The sequence below is a fragment of the Sardina pilchardus genome, chromosome 9 (assembly GCF_963854185.1).
Source record: "Sardina pilchardus chromosome 9, fSarPil1.1, whole genome shotgun sequence".
NCBI lineage: Eukaryota > Metazoa > Chordata > Actinopteri > Clupeiformes > Clupeidae > Sardina > Sardina pilchardus.
In genome coordinates this window covers 20,144,788-20,163,373 of record NC_085002.1, presented here as the reverse complement: position 1 = coordinate 20,163,373, position 18,586 = coordinate 20,144,788, and the positions used below count along the sequence as shown (strand labels likewise).

The 18,586-nt window shown below is 43.3% G+C and overlaps 1 protein-coding gene across 4 annotated transcripts in view; it reads right to left on the bottom strand.

The window, feature by feature from the left end:
- The window catches only part of slc38a3b (solute carrier family 38 member 3b), a 29,021-nt gene extending 12,168 nt beyond the window's left edge, over positions 1–16,853 (bottom strand). Inside the window, exons 1-8 of one of the 4 annotated variants that reach the window (XM_062546235.1) lie at positions 16,687–16,853; positions 9,127–9,294; positions 8,044–8,064; positions 7,813–7,897; positions 7,352–7,467; positions 2,141–2,214; positions 1,940–2,032; positions 1,035–1,116 (exon numbers count right to left, since the gene is read on the bottom strand). In XM_062546235.1, coding sequence (XP_062402219.1) covers positions 1,035–1,116; positions 1,940–2,032; positions 2,141–2,214; positions 7,352–7,467; positions 7,813–7,897; positions 8,044–8,064; positions 9,127–9,230 — 575 coding nt within the window. In that variant the 5' untranslated portion in view covers positions 9,231–9,294; positions 16,687–16,853. Of the gene's footprint in view, positions 1–1,034; positions 1,117–1,939; positions 2,033–2,140; positions 2,215–7,351; positions 7,468–7,812; positions 7,898–8,043; positions 8,065–9,126; positions 9,295–14,777; positions 14,918–16,686 lie in introns of those variants that run through there. The other 3 variants (XM_062546236.1, XM_062546238.1, XM_062546239.1) reach the window with 3 other exon arrangements.
- Between the last annotated feature and the right edge of the window lie 1,733 nt (positions 16,854–18,586).

Here is an 18,586-nt window from a genome sequence, read left to right as displayed (position 1 = left end):
GTTCACCTGGTTGCACCACCTGACGATGTGGTTTCGCCACTTGACTTCTGGTACTAATTTAAAATTATAAAGGCATCTTCTTGGACACAAATACTGTATAACAAATAAGTTAAGTTCATCCATTACATTTTCCAAAACAATAAAAAGCTTTACATTAAAATAACCTTTTCTTGGCTTTATATATTGGTTATGCCGCCTGACATGTAAACTGTACAATCCAACTATGAAGATAAAGTAGCTTTTTTAGCAATATTTGAGAGAGATTTACAGACTTTTCACTCATCAGTAAAGATCTTGATGAGGCAAAATCCTGTTTACTCTTTTCCCTTCTCAATTCAAAATAAACGTTGCAAATTTGCGGACAGTTTTCTTTTTCAATTTTCCCAAACAAATTAAGAGCTATTAAACTAGTAAACTAGTAGTTAAGTTTTATCTGAAAGGTCATAAAAGGTCATAAAATTATGCCTCCTGTTTATTTTTCATTTCCTTACTGGACTCGAACACAGAAATCTGCATGTCACGTCATTGATCCAAATAACAGGTGGTGTGATTTCTGTTTTGTGATAACAGGTGGTGTGATTTTCTGACACTATGTAAAATGGTGTTAGCCAATGCTATCTTTTGCTCCTCTATGCTAGTCTGGTTTTCACCATACTAAGCTCAATCTTTTAAGATTAAACATTAGTCTGGCGAGGCTGCGCTTTGATTCTACTGCACTTCGCGTCGCTTAAGTTTCGTTTTCGGCGCGTCACCGGCCAATAGCGTGCCAGGACTAGAGTATGGCCGTTTCTGATTGGAGCCAAAGATTCTGGCAGTACACAGCGAAAATAGATCTGTTGGTATCCAGCCTGAGCTGCCGGGCGAGGGCAGGGTTCACCCAGCCTACCTCTATGCTACACTGGAGTCGATATCCACAGACTAATCATACTGTAGACACATCAGGCTAGGTGAACTAAGCTCTAAATCAACACATATGATTAACACATGTGGTGATCACCCTTGATGAGATGGACCAACAGGACTACGGTACTCACGAAGATGTGTCGTCCGCCTTCAGGAAAGCCTGGATGACCAGTGGGAACTCAGACTTAACAATGTACAAGTAGCTGGACATGGCTGTTGGGACAAGAAAGAAACTGTTAGGCCAGAAAGAAGTACTGTAAATACTCTTGATCACTGTAACATTCTTCAGGCATGGCAGTGGTAATGCCAAAGGCTTGGGTTCCCTGTGTACATCTGTGGTATTGTTTATTCTCATTATTGTTATTATTACCATTTTCCATAATGTAGTCTTACTTTAAACTTGCTTATTGTTCATATTTAACTATTTTATTGTTTTATTTTGTAAGTTGCTTTAGACAGAAGCATCTGCTAAATTACAGGACCTTAACCATACCCATAACCATACATTGCACAGCTATACAGTGTAATGCTGTACAACTACAGCTGGCCACAGAGCTGTTGTACAGAATAATACCGTAAACACGTGCGGTCACTCAGGGATTATGCAATGTGAAAGTGGACGGCATAATGAGATGGAAGACAGGACAAGGTGATGTCATGGCACACGGAGGGGAAAAGGCCAGGCCAGGGAGAGGGGAAAAACAATAAAGAAGAGAAGAGAAAGCAGAGAACAACAACCCTCTGTCCCGTTGCTTTACCTGGGTCCAACACACTGAAGCCATTATGGTCCGTTAAAGGGTGGTATTAGTGAAGTCAGGACAGAGTGACGCGCAGGTGAACCACACTAGTTCCCAGACTACTTTTAACCACTAACATTACACCCATTCAGTCGGGTGATAAACATCGGCGTGGGGTGCCAGTGGGCAAGGGGGGGGGGGGAGTGGAAACCAGGTGGAGAGACAGAGAGGGAATGGGAGTGAGAAATGGAATACGTGGAAGAGAGGGAACATTCCAAGGAGAGGGTTTCAGTCCTCACCTCCAACGTTCTGCAGGGTGATGGCAATGCCAGCGGCCATCTTGCCAGGTGTACCAAAAGCCCTCTGGCCCAGTTGCTCATAGGCCCGGATCCCTACAAACAAAAAGAAAAACAAAACAATTGAGTAATACAGGATGGAAGCACTTGAAAAGTGAAAAATGGAAACTGCTTGCTGTTAGTTTAGTGAGTACAATCACATACCCACAACTCCAGCAGACTTCAACATCAAATGGACCGAGTACAATGAGAGTAAAGCCACTGCAGTCAGAAGGAACCTGGAAATAAGGGCACAGACAAGCACAGACAAGCACACACACACACACACACACACACACACACACACACACACACACACACACACACACACACACACACACACACACACACACACACACACATACACAGAGAAAATGACATTACTTTACTTCATAAATAACACAGCTAATACCAGGTATCCCTACAGTAGTGTGATCCCCCAAATCAGCACCATCTGTGATAGCGGTGTGTCAAATATCATCTTCAGTTTATGAGGCCAGCAGGTTCTGGTGGTCATGGAGTTCACAGGATTATATCCATAAACGGAGAGTGTTTGTGGATGGTGCTCTGCGATCGCCCACCTGTCTTCAAAAGGACTGCAAGCTAGCTGACCTTCCAGATCCTTCTAAACATTTCCATTGCCTAAAGGTACAAAAGGTCCTATTTACTCTTTTTTTTAGCAATATTGCAGACTTCTTCACTACTTTCGAAATACTTGGGAACACACACACACTGTCACACACACACACACACACACACACACACACACACACACACACACACACACACACACACAAAACGTACTACAACCTGTACTCATTACCTACTGACCCAAGCAGTGGACATGGGTGTAAAAGGGTGCATGGTGACCCTTTCCCCCTGAGCCTCAACTCTTTGAACCCAACACAAGGATAAACCCACTGTTTTACAACCTTAATCCCTATAGAGCTGGACATGAGCCAGGGATAAAAAAAAACAAAAAAACTTTTGTTCCAATGTTATAAACCTTCAACAAGAAAAAATCTTTAAGTAGCAGTAATCATGTAAGGATTTATTCGTGATTGCCTAATGGAAATTCTGACTGATAAAATCATGAAACACAAAACCAGAATCTTGCTATTTAAAAAAAAAAAAACGTGTTTCTCTATGTCCTGCAGTACCATTGTGGGATGGTTTCTTTGAGAAAACAAATTGCTAGATGGCTGAACTGACCTCTCCTTCAAAACGACCACCCAAAACGGGGTCCAGATATCCCCATAGGTCTTGCCAACGCTCAGATCCAGCCTGGGCCTGCCCTGGAGGCACTTCCACCTGACGTAGCCACTGACTGTAGAACGGATTCTACGTCTATTGACTTGGTGCACCCAACATTCCATAAGTTCGCAGGTCACAGGGGTCATGGCTGGCCACCCTGCTTCCCCTGACCCCACGCTGAAGGGGTGGTGCATTGGCCTTGCAGCCAATCCCAGTGGAGGTGTGTATGAATGTGTGTGTATGGGGTGGTCTCTGGAGATTCCACTGTAGGCGTACGATGGCTTGGACTTGGGGCTCCAACCAGTAGGGTGCAACCCAGGGACAGGACTAGTGAAACTGTGCCTAATTTTCCCTGTGGTGTATTGCTGTATTATACGTCCATTGTCCATCCAAGGAGCAAGGAGCTCAAAATTCTATGCAGGTCAATTCCATTAAACCTGAGGCCATCAAGAGTCCCACTGAACTGATACCCTGATGGAGCCCATCTGCGTAAACAAGATTTATAGCTCGGTGACTCATCTGAGAGGATGCCAAACCGTGACACATCTGAGATGGGTGCCCTCTGTGTTCCAGTGCCCTTAACATGTGCTGTTTTATGGAAACTACACTCTTTGACCATGTGTTATAAAGGATCATGATGATACAGTAGTTGCATGATACAGTAGCATGATATTTGTTCAGCTGATGCTTGCAAGAAGACCCATCTCTACTGTATCTTTTGAGGACCATTCCGCCTATTTTCTGGCTCTACTGCAGTGGGCATTACAAATAAGGCCCTGTTTATATCTGTTTTTGGAATGTGTTTTGGGTCATCCGATCACCAACAGTCAACCAGAGATGTTGCTGATCACTTGTGTTTAGATACTGCTATTGCTATCTGGCACACATCAGAACAGAACGTACACTGCAAAAGATATATGTATGGTCAGATGTGCCTAAGACCACGTCCGCAAGTGGTTTGAGCGATCAAATTACAATCCACCCTTGCTGATTGTTTACACGTGCGTTGAGAACTGATCACTTGTGATCGGATTATCCAAGATGGATTCTATAAATAAATGCAAATGGGGGTCTACCAGAAAAGGCACTGCAGTATTTGCCTTGTCTGGCAAATAGTATTTACCATGGTTACAAAGAAGGTTACTTTATGTTGATCCAAGTCTTGTGCTCAAAGGAGAATGGAAAAAAACACGGTAAGGAAGACCTTTCTGAAGTATGTAAGCCAACTCCACTTTCTGGCTGACCTTGTTGGACATGATGAAACCTCATTGCAAGCTAACCCGTCCATAACCCCCCACCCCCACCCTCCTTCTCCTAAAATAAAGTTGTCCACTTAGGCAGCCCATCGGACGTGAGTAAGGTACAGGCTGGTGACACGGCATGGGGTGATAGATTTGAGCTAATTTTGGTTCAGACAGACATCTGGAAATACTGGCCAAGGATATTTAAAGGCACCCGTGAGAGTTTTTTTGATCTTCAAAAGCATTTTGATGGCCTATATAACCTCATGACATGACGAACGGCACTTCTGCCATTGTCTGATTTTTGGATTGGATTGGATTAGATTAGATTAGATTAGATTAGATTAGATTAGATTAGATTAGATTAGGTTATATTCAACTTTATTGTCACTTATGTTCATACTTTGTCACAAAAGATTCAATTTTAGTGAATTTAGTTTTGCGCTTCTCAACTACTAGGGAGACCCCGAGAGCAAATCTTCTTCAGTGCCGCTTTAAAGGTTTTCCGAGTCATCTCAAGCTTGATGCAATATTGCATAATATTGCATAAGGTGTAGTAGTATTGAATAACTTAAAGATTTTTTTTTTTTTTTAAACGTTTCTGCATAATTCCAACCGCAGACAGCACTGAGCAAACCCTTAGCATCATAGTGCCAGTTAACATGAAAGGATGAAATACTTTCTTAGCAGCTATCTGTACTTTCATGGAAGAGAAGAGAAGTACTTGCAGCTTAGAGGGAAAGAGCCCTTCAGGAGATATAGTGCTCATTTAAAATTGCTCTGCTTTTGTAGGGGAACGTGGATAGAGGGCATGAGTTAAAAACATTTATGTAATTTATGTGGAGATAAAGGCATCACAGACTGAGTGCATTTCTTTAGATCCTCTTTGGTTAGGAAGCCTGGAGTTTTTGGGTCTTGCAGCCATCATCCACAGCCTCTGAAGTGTCTCCTTTATCACAAACCTCAGTTCAGCTCAGTGTGAGGTACAAGGCCAGACTAAACACAACAGTCTATCTGTGTTTGGGGGGACACAGACAGAGGCATGTACTATGATTGGCTGTGTAAGTGGTCATATCCATTTGTGTGTGTGGTCGTCTGGAGTGCTTGCCTTTCCTGGGGTGGATGCATCGGTGCGAGGCATGGAGGTATTATAAGAACTGGAGAAAGTGAACAAGTCCCGCCCCCATTCATTTCAATGGGAATGCTAGGCTAGTGAAAAGTGCCAAAATTGAACGATTTTTTCAGGCTTCAACATGGCGTTTCAAGGGGCTTGTTTCCGGTGCCGTTTTACTTAGCCAATTAAGTGCCAGGTTACCGATTGACGTAAGGTACAGAAGGAGAGCTCGTGCCCACACTAAGCTCGTGCATGAGCTGAGAGTGGAACAGCCACCAATCAGCATGAGTAAAACGCAGGTAAAACGGCACCGGACATGATGTATTTCTGGAAAATGGCGACGAGGAAGTGCTTTGCTAATCGGCGAAGCTAATCAGTCAAATCCTGACCCCCTGGGTGCGAGGTGCTATGGGGGGTGGGGGTGCGGTTTACGAGTTCACCCCCCAGGCCTCAGGAGAACGTGTGCCAGAATAGGAGGCAGACTCAGCTCCCAGTTTCCGGGTTCCTATTTCTGACAGGCAGTTCTCTCTAGTGGAACTCACTGTGACCATGGATGATGAACATGAATCTACTTGTGATTAAAACGTCTCCCTGTACTGAGCAGTGCATACGTGTGACATGCAATGTCCTTATTGCTGGATTATACTGTCAACATTAGCAGGCACATTATTTAATTCTACAGTTTGTTGTACGGACTGATTCTCTGCGGATTTTCTGTTGACATTTATTAGAGAACTTGCAAAAAATAATGACTTATGAAATGCAGCCATTTGCAACTTTCTTGAATGTTTGCCTAGCTTTTGTGCCTTCTTTAGAATCCACAGTAAAATGTCAGATAACCAATTAAGATAACAAACAACATGATGACACACACTGACTTATTTAGTCGGATATGTGTAATTTAACACAATTGCAGGGAATGAAATGCAAGCACAGCCTCCATAAGTCAGTGTGGATGAGCACACTGACAAAATCCCTTTCAGTCAAAATGAGGTCACTATCTTTTTCATGGCAGTTCAAGATGCAGCCTGAAAAATTAAAGCAATCATTGAAGAAGATTCGTGGCATACCACTAACACACTTGAATATAGCCCAGACTAAAGAGGCTATAAAAGGACAGACAGACAGACGCACACACAAACTACCTCAGAACAACTAACGGCCTTTTAGTGCTACCCACTGCAGGTAGCAAATAGCAATGAAATGTACCAGCATTGTTGACTTTGGAGGGGAGTTCAGTTCCTAAATGGGCAAATGAATGCAAGGGCGCAGCCAGGCAGCACATCAAAACAAAAAATCAGCTTGCTAAGTCATGGAGCCATTTTTTCTCTGACCTTCTCTTCTCTGGCTTCCATGACCTGAGACTTCTTGCTCAGCACCCTATGAAGCCCTCTGCATGATGATGATCTCATTTAGCAACCTGAGACCTACTGTAGCATCATGTAAGCATTATGCTCCACTTTCTTGTTCTGTAAGACACGTTTCCTGCTACATTTTCTTGTAGTGCTAAGGTCTCCTGACTCTCCTCTGCATTTTACTGTAGTTTGAATGTTATTAGCCTACTCATTTTTGTACTTTGCTTTGGATCAAATAAAAGAGTCTGCTAAATGAAGTATTTGTGACTATCGTTAGCATACTGGTTTAGCACAGTAGACCCTTCCATAACAACACATTTTGACTACCTCACCATAGCAGAGACAAGACACACAAGTAATAAGATATAGATAAATAGTGGACAGACATTGATATTTAGAAAAAAAGTCTTACAGAAACAGCAGGATACCAGTGTTTGCCATGGCAAATGAAAGTCCGAGGATGCCACTTCCCATGATGGCGTTGCCCAGATTGAATACAGACATGCCGAATGAGGTCTTCCCTTCAAACTGTCAAACATGAGGAAAGAAACATTAGCGCCATGCAGGATATCTAGCGTGAGACATGCTTGAAGTGAGCAACTGGCCAGGTCATTTCAGCAGAGCAAGGGAACATAGGAAACCACAATGCCGTAAAAAAAAAAAAAAAACACTGAAGCATGACCTCATGTGGACAATTTGCTAACGTAATTGTTGCGTTCTAGTGTGTGCACATAGGCTACACACAAACACACACACACACACACACACACACACACACAAACACAAAGAGAGAGAGAGAGAGAGAGAGAGAGAGAGAGAGAGAGAGACTCCACATAAGCTTCCTCTATCCTACACATATTGTATGACACTTACGTCAGTGAAGCGCACAGGCTTCTTGCCACCACCGGTGGGCAAGAACTCCTCACTCTCTGCTGTTGCTCCCTCCGGGTCATCAAATCTGCAGAATCAAAACAAAAACAAAAAGAGAAAAGAAAAAACAGCCAGTTAACAAAGCACCCGTTTGTCTCTATTACCTGCCATGAAAAGTAGAGTCCAAGATGCTTCACATGTGTTGTGCAACATCCATGAGATCAGTTCACATACCTGCTGCTGTGAGTGCCATTTCTGAGGGCGGCAGGGAGGGGAAGGACACAATCCACCATGGCAACAAGAACATAAAGATGAAGCGGACGTGCAGTTAGTAAGGCCCACATCAACATTACAGTCAGTGCCACTCCATTTGTAATGTACAACAGGTCTGGTCAGACTTCCAGGCTTTTCCAATCAAGCTGTCAAGAGATCTGAAGCTTTGCAGCTAATTTACAGCACATCCACATACAGGTTGTTTAGGCTGATAACTGATAAATATTTATGGGTCAATCATGGGCCAGAGCAAGGTGCATCTGTATTTATGGAAACACGCCTGCGTTATTCTCAGCCAGAAGGCAGGCATGTCTGTTTTCCATGCAAGTTGGCACAGTCACACATCCCAATGTCCAAACTACACACACACACACACACACACACACACACACTACAAATGCCACAACTGCTTCCACTCATACTCACAACCACAGCATGCCAGAGTTCAACACTCCAAGCATCTTTGCACTATTGTCATTCCTAACATGTGTTTTGGCTTCCATTTTGGCAGACCCACATCGAGTTACACCACTGATGTCTACCTACAGTATATTTCCCTTCCAGCAACATACAGTATCTACTCCGTCAAATTCAAATAAGAAAGTCTTGGATCCTATAGGCCTTACTCCAGGGCCCCTTCTCAATCCTCTCTCCTCGATCCTCAATGCTCGGTCCTCCAAGCTCGTTCCCACTGATCTACTGTATAAAGAACACTGGATAGACTATCCCATCATTGCCGCCCCATCATTCTGTATCTAGATCAGTGGAAACGAGGACTGAGGAAGGAAGGGAGGATAGATAAAAAGAGAGAGGCCAGATGTATTGGAGAAGAATCATAACTGCTAAAGAGTAACAAGGATAGTATTGAATATGTAAGTGATAATGGATGACATATTTCAACTAATTTCTCAACTTACAGGACAAACTGCCATTACTAGTTCTAAATTGATGGTTGCTATGGCCAAAGGCCAGTCGGGGGAATTCAACTAAGCAGTGGAATAAGGATGGATGAAGTGACAACAGAGTAAAGAGGCTAGTTCTTACGGCTCCTCCTCATGCAAGGTCTTCACTGGTACGCACATCTCTTCAGCCAGGTCATGACTCTTCCCATTGGGCAGGATGCTCATCTCTGATTGGGCGGGTTCCATGCTGGATACCAAAGTTCTCCCAAAATGCTGATCCGGGAACAGGCTAATCCAATGTCAATGGGGTCTGGTGGAAGGGAATAGTTTAGTTAATGAATGGGCGAAGTAGGAAGCAAGGTTAGGAATCCCTGATCAATGCGATTAGCTAGGTTGCAACAATGATTTGAAACGTAATGCAAGTCTGGTGTCTGGTGAACCCTGGCTCTTTGCCATTTGGCAATCTCTGATAAGACAAAGATCATGGTGTGCCGGACTAGTGTGCCCTGACACCGACTGTGTGTGTTGAGCACACAACGAAACACCGACCCAGATCCTCAGGGGTCAGGCAGCGCCGGGCCCCTCCCTCCTCGCCCCACTATTGGGGCTGAGTGGTTGCGGTAAAGTCCTGAACATGTTGAGTAGCTTTCCGTCTTTACCTGCCAAGCTGACTTTCACTGCAAAGCATCATTCTCACTGAGAAAAAGATGTGAATGACGTTTCAGGGAGTTATAGGGAACTATAGTGTGACGAGAGTCAGCAACCTCTATGGGCTTTCTACCCCCCCCCCCTCCCTGGGTCTAGAGGAGCACCTGCCTTTATATGGTGCGTCACTACCTACATCAAACGAGACTGCTTCACCAACTCCAGTGATGACATCAACATCCAGGCTCAAGTCCAAAGCACTCAGAGATGTACCCTAGTAGTTGAGCTATTGCAAATGACAAACGTTGCAACCCTTCTCAAAGTCCAGATTCCAGATATCCTGACAGAGCACTCCCACCCACAGACTGAATCGACGTGACTGATCACACACCAGTTAACACTGGTGCAACACTAGCAAACAGTTGGTTACAGTAGGTAGGTACCATGTAATTGTCTAAGGCAAACATGTGGACGACATATTACATTAAAGAATCTCAGAAACAGAGCAAGGAAAACTCTATCTTAAGTAAAAGGGACAAAAATCTAAAAATGGGGTGAAAATGGTCAATGCAAGACTAACTTCTCAGATCAATGTTAGATTAACAGAAATGTTACGTTTGGCCTTAAAATCTTTCCCATTTGCCTCATTCAGATTAAAGCCACAACTCAACTACCCTTGGACCGCTGTGTATTGCCTACATCATATACTGCCACCATATAACAATGGAAAACATCATATCTGGCAGACACTATACTGTACCTGACTCAAAACCTCTAGTTTGATCTGCACTGTGTTGTGGACTGGAACCCGTTTTAAAGATGTCTGCCACTGCCAATGCCCATATCTAATGGCATTGAGCCGCAGTGGCAGCCATGCATAATGTGGATTAGCTGGAATTTATTTTTGTTTATGAATATAAATATAGCCCTTACTTAACACAGCAACTAGGGCCGGCTCTGTCGGGAAGTCAACTCCACTGGTACGAGAAAAGATCAAGTCAGGATCACTGGGGAAGGGGGCGAGGTTAGCCCATTAGCCTGTTTGATGCTCATTGAGCTCAATGCAAATCAAACTAGCTAATAGGCTAACTGAAAAAAAACAGAATGCCAGTCTTTAGGTATGGTGAAGAGTATGTGATGATGTGGGGCTATTTTAATTCCAACGGCCAAGGAATCTTTATCAGGATGCATAGTATCCTGGATCCATGAAATAACTGGCCTTTAAAAATATAAATCTGCCTGCCTGACTGACTACATGGTATGTATATTTATGGCCCCTGCATGATGATGATGTTTGAAGAAATGCCATTTGATCCTGTAACTCAAGATCCCGCTGTACACAGAGACCTCCATCTAGATGGCCATGCCTCTGAGAACAATGGGCACCAGACCTGTTCACAAGGAGCGGTCGAGATGAATGTGGCTACAGAGTGAACTGAATACTAGCGTGCCAGAACATCAATAATGAATGACAGCGAGCAGTTCTCATTACAATTCTTCTGCTTCCACTGCCTCCTGGTGGCCCCAGGCGTGACAAGGATCGAGGCATCTTCTCTCTGCCACTCAGGGAGAATTTGACGAGGTCCAAAAGGGTAAGACTTGATCCTGCTTCATGACTCAGAGAAAAAGGAAAGCTGTCTAGAAAGTTTCAAGACTTGTTTTCATTTTATTTTCCAGAGGCAGATGGCCATAGGTTCTTCTTCAGACCTCTAACTCAAGACTGTTGGAATGGCTTCACATCGGAAGACGTAGCCTAATGCAAAACAAATTAACAAATATTTAAGCCTTCCATTAAAAGTAAGCAATCACATATCACTTCTTGTCTTTTCAGCTTCAGTTAATTTAATGTTCAAACTTATCCCAGATTTTGACACTTTAGTCACTTTTCAGTATAATACAGATCAAAAAACAGCAGGGCAATTTAAGTTGACATTCACCTGTGTAGATTCACCTGTGAAATTTGTATAGCCAGTTGTTGAACGCGATTTCTCACACAGAGCTATGAGGAGGTGCTGAAACGTCCTGCTTGGATTGAATTACCCTCATAGACCTAATCAAGTTAGTCTAGAGAATTAGCCTAGAGAGCTAATCAAGTTAGTCTAGAGACAATGTTCATCCTAATTACCATCATTATGGTCAGTGTTCCTTTATGTTTCATTGTTAGTCTTACATCTTAGGTTGATCTAATTTCATTGGGTTTCTTCTCATAGTACAGTCTGAAGTTAACATTCATTAATCATTTTCAAATGGAAGTATCACTCATCATAACCATGTGTATTATTATCATCATAGGCAAATATAGATAAAGAATTCGGCTACCAAAATATGCCATTATCACAGCTCGCTCCAGGCTCATGACCTCTTGGTTTACATCCAGTAGCTAAACACTGTCCAACTGTTTACCAAAGAGGCCGGTGTTTGTACCAGCAGGTGGCTTCTGCTACAGGTCAGAGGTCAGATTGTGCAGTGTGTCATCAGTGGGGACACATTCAAACTGGAATTGGCCAAACTGATCTTAGGATTGGTGAATGACTGGCCAAACCTCCCCCTTTTTCCCCCAAGACAGTCATGATTACTCAGCAGTATTGGGCAAATATTGTGAGCGTGCTGCTGGTACACAGGAGTTCCACAAACATTGCCCAAGCTCTCCCCCCATTCCAGAACACAGCCGTTGGCTAAACAGCGGAATGATGTGCCAACGTCGTGTTCCAAATGAATGAAACAGCTCATCATTGAGTTCACTCAGTGTCAGAGGGGGACCGTCGCTACGTCATGCTGTTGAGGTAGGCAGGGGGTGGTGACACAGCAGCAGGCGGGAAGCCTTGACCATGCCAGAACTTCACCCCTCGCTCTCACTACAAAACAGCACAGAGAACTGTAGCCAGGGCCACTGTCCCCGGAGCAACTCAAGGGTAAGGGCACCAAATAAGTCCTGCACTGTCCTGTGGTACAACATATGTCCTGCACTGTCCTGCAGTACAAAATGTCACATTCTCTCGGCACAAATAAATAATGCTTGTCAATTTGTCTCCTACTCCTACTCATCTCCTACTGCGCTCGATTTTGCGTACAGTTATGTGTGCTTCTGTGTGCTTGTGTTCGCTTGTGTGTGTGTGTGTGTGTGTGTGTGTGTGTGTGTGTGTGTGTGTGTAAGTGTGTGTGTGTGTGTGTGTGTGTGGATCAAGACGAACGTCATCCTCATGGGGCTACATGCCCACCAAGTTTTGCACAGGCCAGTCTTTGAGTGTCCCAGGAATCATTGACAGAAACTTAATGAAGAAAAAAACTAAATCTGAAAGAAAAAACTCTGACTAAACATAATGACCGCTGCTTCGTTAGCGCAGTGGTCATAATAAAGTGAAGCAATATTTCATAAGCGCCTGGCCAAATACCATGAGATCAAAGATGTCCAGTTCACAACAAACCACTTCATGTCATTATCTTTAATCTTACTTGCTGCGAGTGCCAGACTCCAGAGTAATGCAAGCTTTAACTCTGACGTTGACTGAGAATAATCACTTAAAATACCTAAGATATCTCACTACGGTCTTTGAATTGTGGGGTGTTATGGGATGGGACAACCACCGTCAATGATGTGGTTTTTCATTTGACTGTTTTTGACCGCACAACAGCTGTTCAACTCCATTTACACATGCAGTTCAATTATAATTCGATAGGACAAACCACAAGTACATGAGGTCAGGGGAAAATCACATTCCCTCAGATAGAGATTGAGAATTAGATTAGTAGTTGTCATTCTCTTCCAAATCAGTGGATCCCATCCCATCTAGAGGCAGCTAACATTGGATGGATCAACATTAACTGCATTCGTGTAACATACTACTAGGACTTTCCTCCAGAAGGCAGCATTGCCAGAGACACATCCTGAGCTTGCCAAGAAATGTGTCCAGAAATATCAAGTGTGGTTTAGCAACATCTCCCCCCCGCTGAGTCCAACACATGAGAGGGAACAGCGAAAGGTTACACCAGTGTAGACACCTTTTCACATTCACACGACCCTCACACCCTCACAAAAGCACAAAGGACATCCTGGAGTGATTTTACTACACAAATCAATTGGCATCGTTTAACAATGAGCAAATGCCAGGGTGCTTCACTGCAGAGTGGAGGCAACTTGCCCTTTCTCATGGATGGCAAGGTGAGAGTAGGGAGTGGTCACCTGAGGTAAAGGGGAATTTTAGGAGGGGTGTGTGTGGGGGGGTGATCAGGTTGCTCTCCCCTACATCCTCAACAGCCTCTGACAAGAGGTCAGACTGACCCCCACCCAAAAAAACAAAACACCATGAGAGGTTCTCACACCTTCCAGCTCCCACAGCCACGGTGCTTGGCGATAGCCTTGGCAACCGTGTGTTTTCATGCCTGGCTGGACACCTCGTAATCAGGCTGCCCCCTCTCCAGCACACACTTCGTCTCCAAGGACATGGACGGACCCGTCAGCAGCACCACCACCCACCTGAGTGTCTGACAGGCTTACAGGACATGCACGACCCCAGAGAGCAGTGTGGCCCCACTCGCCCACACCAACCCGCACCCCCACCCCCACCCCGAGAGCCTGCAGCACAATGAAATAGTCCCTTGGCAGCTGGCCATGTTCTGACGGGAGCATGGTGATAACTTCTTGCATTCACAGAATAATAGAGGCGGCTAATCACTGAGCTATTGTGCTGAACAGATTTATTGACGCCCATCTCATATACTGGTAATCTGTTATACTGAGCAAAAGTAGCTCTAGCTTTTAAAAACATCAATGTTTCAAATCATATATATATATTGTGATAGACTTATCTCCAAAATTAATTTAATTACACAGTATTGAAGGTGATGTCCTCATCCAAACTCATATGGGTTTGGATGAGGACGTCATCTTCAATACTGTGTAATTCAATTAATTAAGTTAAATTAAACAAAGTATCTGACATGTCTGATTAACATTATTTTCATATCAGCACTGCTTGGTATTATACTAAGCACATTAGGATGCTCCTCTATTAAAGAATCTAAGAGAAAAGGTGTGTTAAATAGTAAAACACTGACAGACAGAGGAAACACCACAAGTTATGCAATATACATGGCACCAATCAGACTGAATATCAATGAAAACGAAGAGAGGAAAATAAATTGGATTACCATAGGACCCAGGAATCCAGGCTAGTAATACTCTACTGCAGCTGGAAAAGAGGTTTCACCTGGACCTTTCTCACCACGCAAGGCTGAGGAGAACACTATCAGCGGTCAGTGATGACATCCTCCTAAAGGGCCAAACTGACCAATCCACTACTTTGTTTTTCACCCATCCCAGGTCTTAACCCACACGTCACTGATTTCTGTGAATGATTGCTAAGAGCAAAGTCTTTGATGGGAAATACTGACCTAAATAAATTCACACACAACAACATTTCTCAAGAGGGCACCCTCTGCTTCTTGGTAGATCAGCTTTTCCTACAACAGTCTTCCTTTACATTACTGGAATAGTTCACACATGGTTGAACTGTCCTGTTACTGTTAGCATGTCATCTGTAAACTGAGCATGTCAACATATTTTCTTAGACATCTCAAAATAGTTCTGTTGAAGTATTTCAGTGTCACCATAGACTAGAGCTTTCCATCTTTGGGGGAAAGAAGAAACGTTTTCAGATTAGGGGTGTAAAGCTGCACGCATCCCCGAACCGTATTCGTACTGATCCGTGGAACAGGACGTTAGGTTCAATGCAGATGTGTACCGAATGCAATCTTTAACAGTAATCAACTTTAGGCTTTTTTGTGTGCATATCATATGGACCATATCAGTTTAGATGTGTGTGTTGAGTGCTGAGCATCAACAATACTGTCAATGAATGTTGTGTACAGAAAATTATCTGAATCTTAACTCCAACTCTGAGCTACGCACGGAATCGTACTCCCCTAGCTCAGTTAAATCCATTAGGTCTTCATGCAGATCAACATTTGCACTGACCAAATAATCTGACCTCGCCATGAAATATGGACAAATTGCTTTCTGAACCATTTTGCATTGTCAAAATAGATAAGGCAAGGGGGCACTATACTCACTAGACTTCTGCTGGACCATGGACCACTTGTTGCCTCACTCACTGTATTGACAAAGAGAATCCTTCTGATTCTCTGATGCTCCATGCTCACAGAGTGAAGGCGACTAGTAATTACATGTCCGCCAATATTTACTCAGATAATGGCAGACAACCAAGAACGCTGTCATTATTGATGATGATGATGGTGATGATGATGATAATAATAATATAAAAGGTCATTTCATAACTAAGTAGTAAGTATGTTTTCTACCAAATTACTAGATTCAGAACACTTTCGAAAAGTGTGTACGCTGACGTCAATGAGAAGGGCTTTTCTGTTCAACTCACTCCACGTGTTGAAGTGTCAAATTTCATTTGTAGCTAATATGAAAGGGTACTTCATTGTAGACATAAACTGACATATCCTCCAAACATATACCACGACGTGTGCTATAAATTGACCACTGATTCTCCAGATGCAATCATTGCCAGATCATACTAGTATTTTACTGTTGTTGCTGCGCGTAAGACGCGTAATATGTCGAAGTGGTAAAGGAAGCCTGTCCGTTGTACACTACTGTAGGTACAGAGTAAGACACTCGCATTACATTAACGCTTTAAGAATAACATCTACCTACTGTTCTTTACTGAACCTCAAATATTCTGTGGTTCTCAAACAAACTACCGGTAAACGGAGAGATGACTGACAAGGTTTTCTTGCAGCAGTTGCACACATGGAAGTAATATTTGTTCTGAGCGTCTAGCATCATTAGAGACATTGTGTTGAGACTCAGCATGGCGACCTTATCCTCCTCATCAATAATAAAGGAACGAAATTAGAACTATAGCCCAATGTTGGGTTCAATGTATTCCTCACATATGCATTTCAGAATTTCCTATGGAAACCATAGGTACATAATGGTAATTCAAGCATTAGATTGGTGCGCTTTTCTATAGAATTGCCATTCATTCTGAAGTAAGGAGAAGGTATCCTAAAGAGAATATCTTACCAGAAGTAGAACCGCAATTGTTTAAATAAATTCCTCAAAAGTCAAATGTTCTTCACTCTTTAACTTTCTTTTCTCCTTTAACTCGGCAATCCCCTTCAGCCTTGTGCGTAATGTTGCGGACAAAACAGCTTATGTCAACCGTCTCCCTTTTTCTCTCCTCTGATATCTGAGAATTTGCCATACAGAGGTTCTGTCGCGCTCGAAGAAGCTATAGAAGGGGGCTGTGCAAGTCCCGCCTCAAAAAGACGACCTCCCAATCCTGTCTTTGTTCCAAAGCGCGCGTCTCCAAATGAGTTCTTCAGTTTCATCGTCCATCCAAGCATATGGTTTGTCTCCTTTCTGTTGATGAAACATTTTTGTTATGAAGAATTCATTAAGAATACCCAACTGTCACTGGGGGTACGAACAGTAAATCCACAGACGTCTCTGCATATTTATCTACAGTAATATTGGTTGAATTAATATGTATTATTCTTCTTAGAAAAAGACGCCTCAAAGATTTCAAATGTGTGTTATCATGCCAACGACCTTTTGATAACAAGTGTTGTGCAACCCACTCAGAACTGGCAGAATTTATAGGCTACCATTCTGACATCTTTCAATCAGCCAATAACAAAAGACCTATTGCCCTCAGTGGTAGACCACTAAATCATCTGTATAGGCCTATGTTGGCTAAATAAAATGTTAGTCTGACAGGTTACTGTGTTAGTCCAGAAATCTACCAACAAACTCAACGGTTGATAAGTTCACATGCTGGTTTCTTCATTTTGTCCAAACTAATGTGGATTCATTAGCAGTTCATCTCAGCCATCTCTTTTGTGACCCCTCCCCCCACACAGTCTCATTTAGACAAAGGTGGGAGCCGAGTCCTGGATACCCATGTCATAGATACATGTGGACATTTTTGCAAGAACATTTTTCCACATTTATTTTCATTGCACTTGCTCATTTAATTGTACACATTATATGACACACTGAATAGAACTCTAAAACATGAATCAGCTCATCTTCACAGCTGTAATATGGGAGTCCTAAAAGGTGTCAGGATGCCAGTTCCTCTGAAGGCTAAACCTGTGTTTGTGGCAGCAAATCGAGATCCGGAAATTATTATTTTGGGTCCTTTTTTTGTGTTTTTCTGTGTGTAATGTGTTACACATCAGACCTAATGCCTTGGCTTTTCTTTGTTTTTTGACTTGACCTATGTGTGTTCTGTTTAATAGCTATCCCTCTTTCAAACCTCATGGCTTCTCTCAGGTTTAAATTTAGCATTTAGCAGTGGGAGGAGAGAGAGGGGGTATACTAGAAGAAGGGGGAGGTTTTTGGAAGGGGGAGGGGGTTGATAAACCCATTCAGTCATTGGTTTCTGTTGCAGCTGTTGGTGCTATTTGTGCTGTGGAATTCCTGCCTGACATGGAGCACACAGTAGCTGTTGTAGCCTGAGCCACAACTGTCCATTCGCCAGACCCCATCTACCATCACGGTCTGCATTACCACCCCATAGACTACTATACCGGATAAGGAACCTGCCTGGTAACTTTCCCTATCATCCATCCTGCCAGGCCTCTTGGATGTGTCCTGCAGTGACATGCTTTGGCCAGCTTAGCCTCATAGGTGTCTACGGCAAGGCTCCTCGGGCCATGCTGTCTGGTCAACTCAGTCTCCTCGTTCAACCAGGGATGTAGAGACCGAGAGAAAGAAAGAACACAAAACTTGAGAAAGAGAACGAGAGAAATAAAAACAGACAGAGAGAGAGAGAGAGAGAGAGAGAGAGGCAGAGGGCAGAGTGCTAGGGGAGCAGGACCCTGTCAGATGGAGTGCTGGGCTCCACTACACTGCACTAATGGCTTTAATTGAATGTTTCCGCAGTGGGTGAGGCTGGACTGCAGCTTCTACCTTCCTG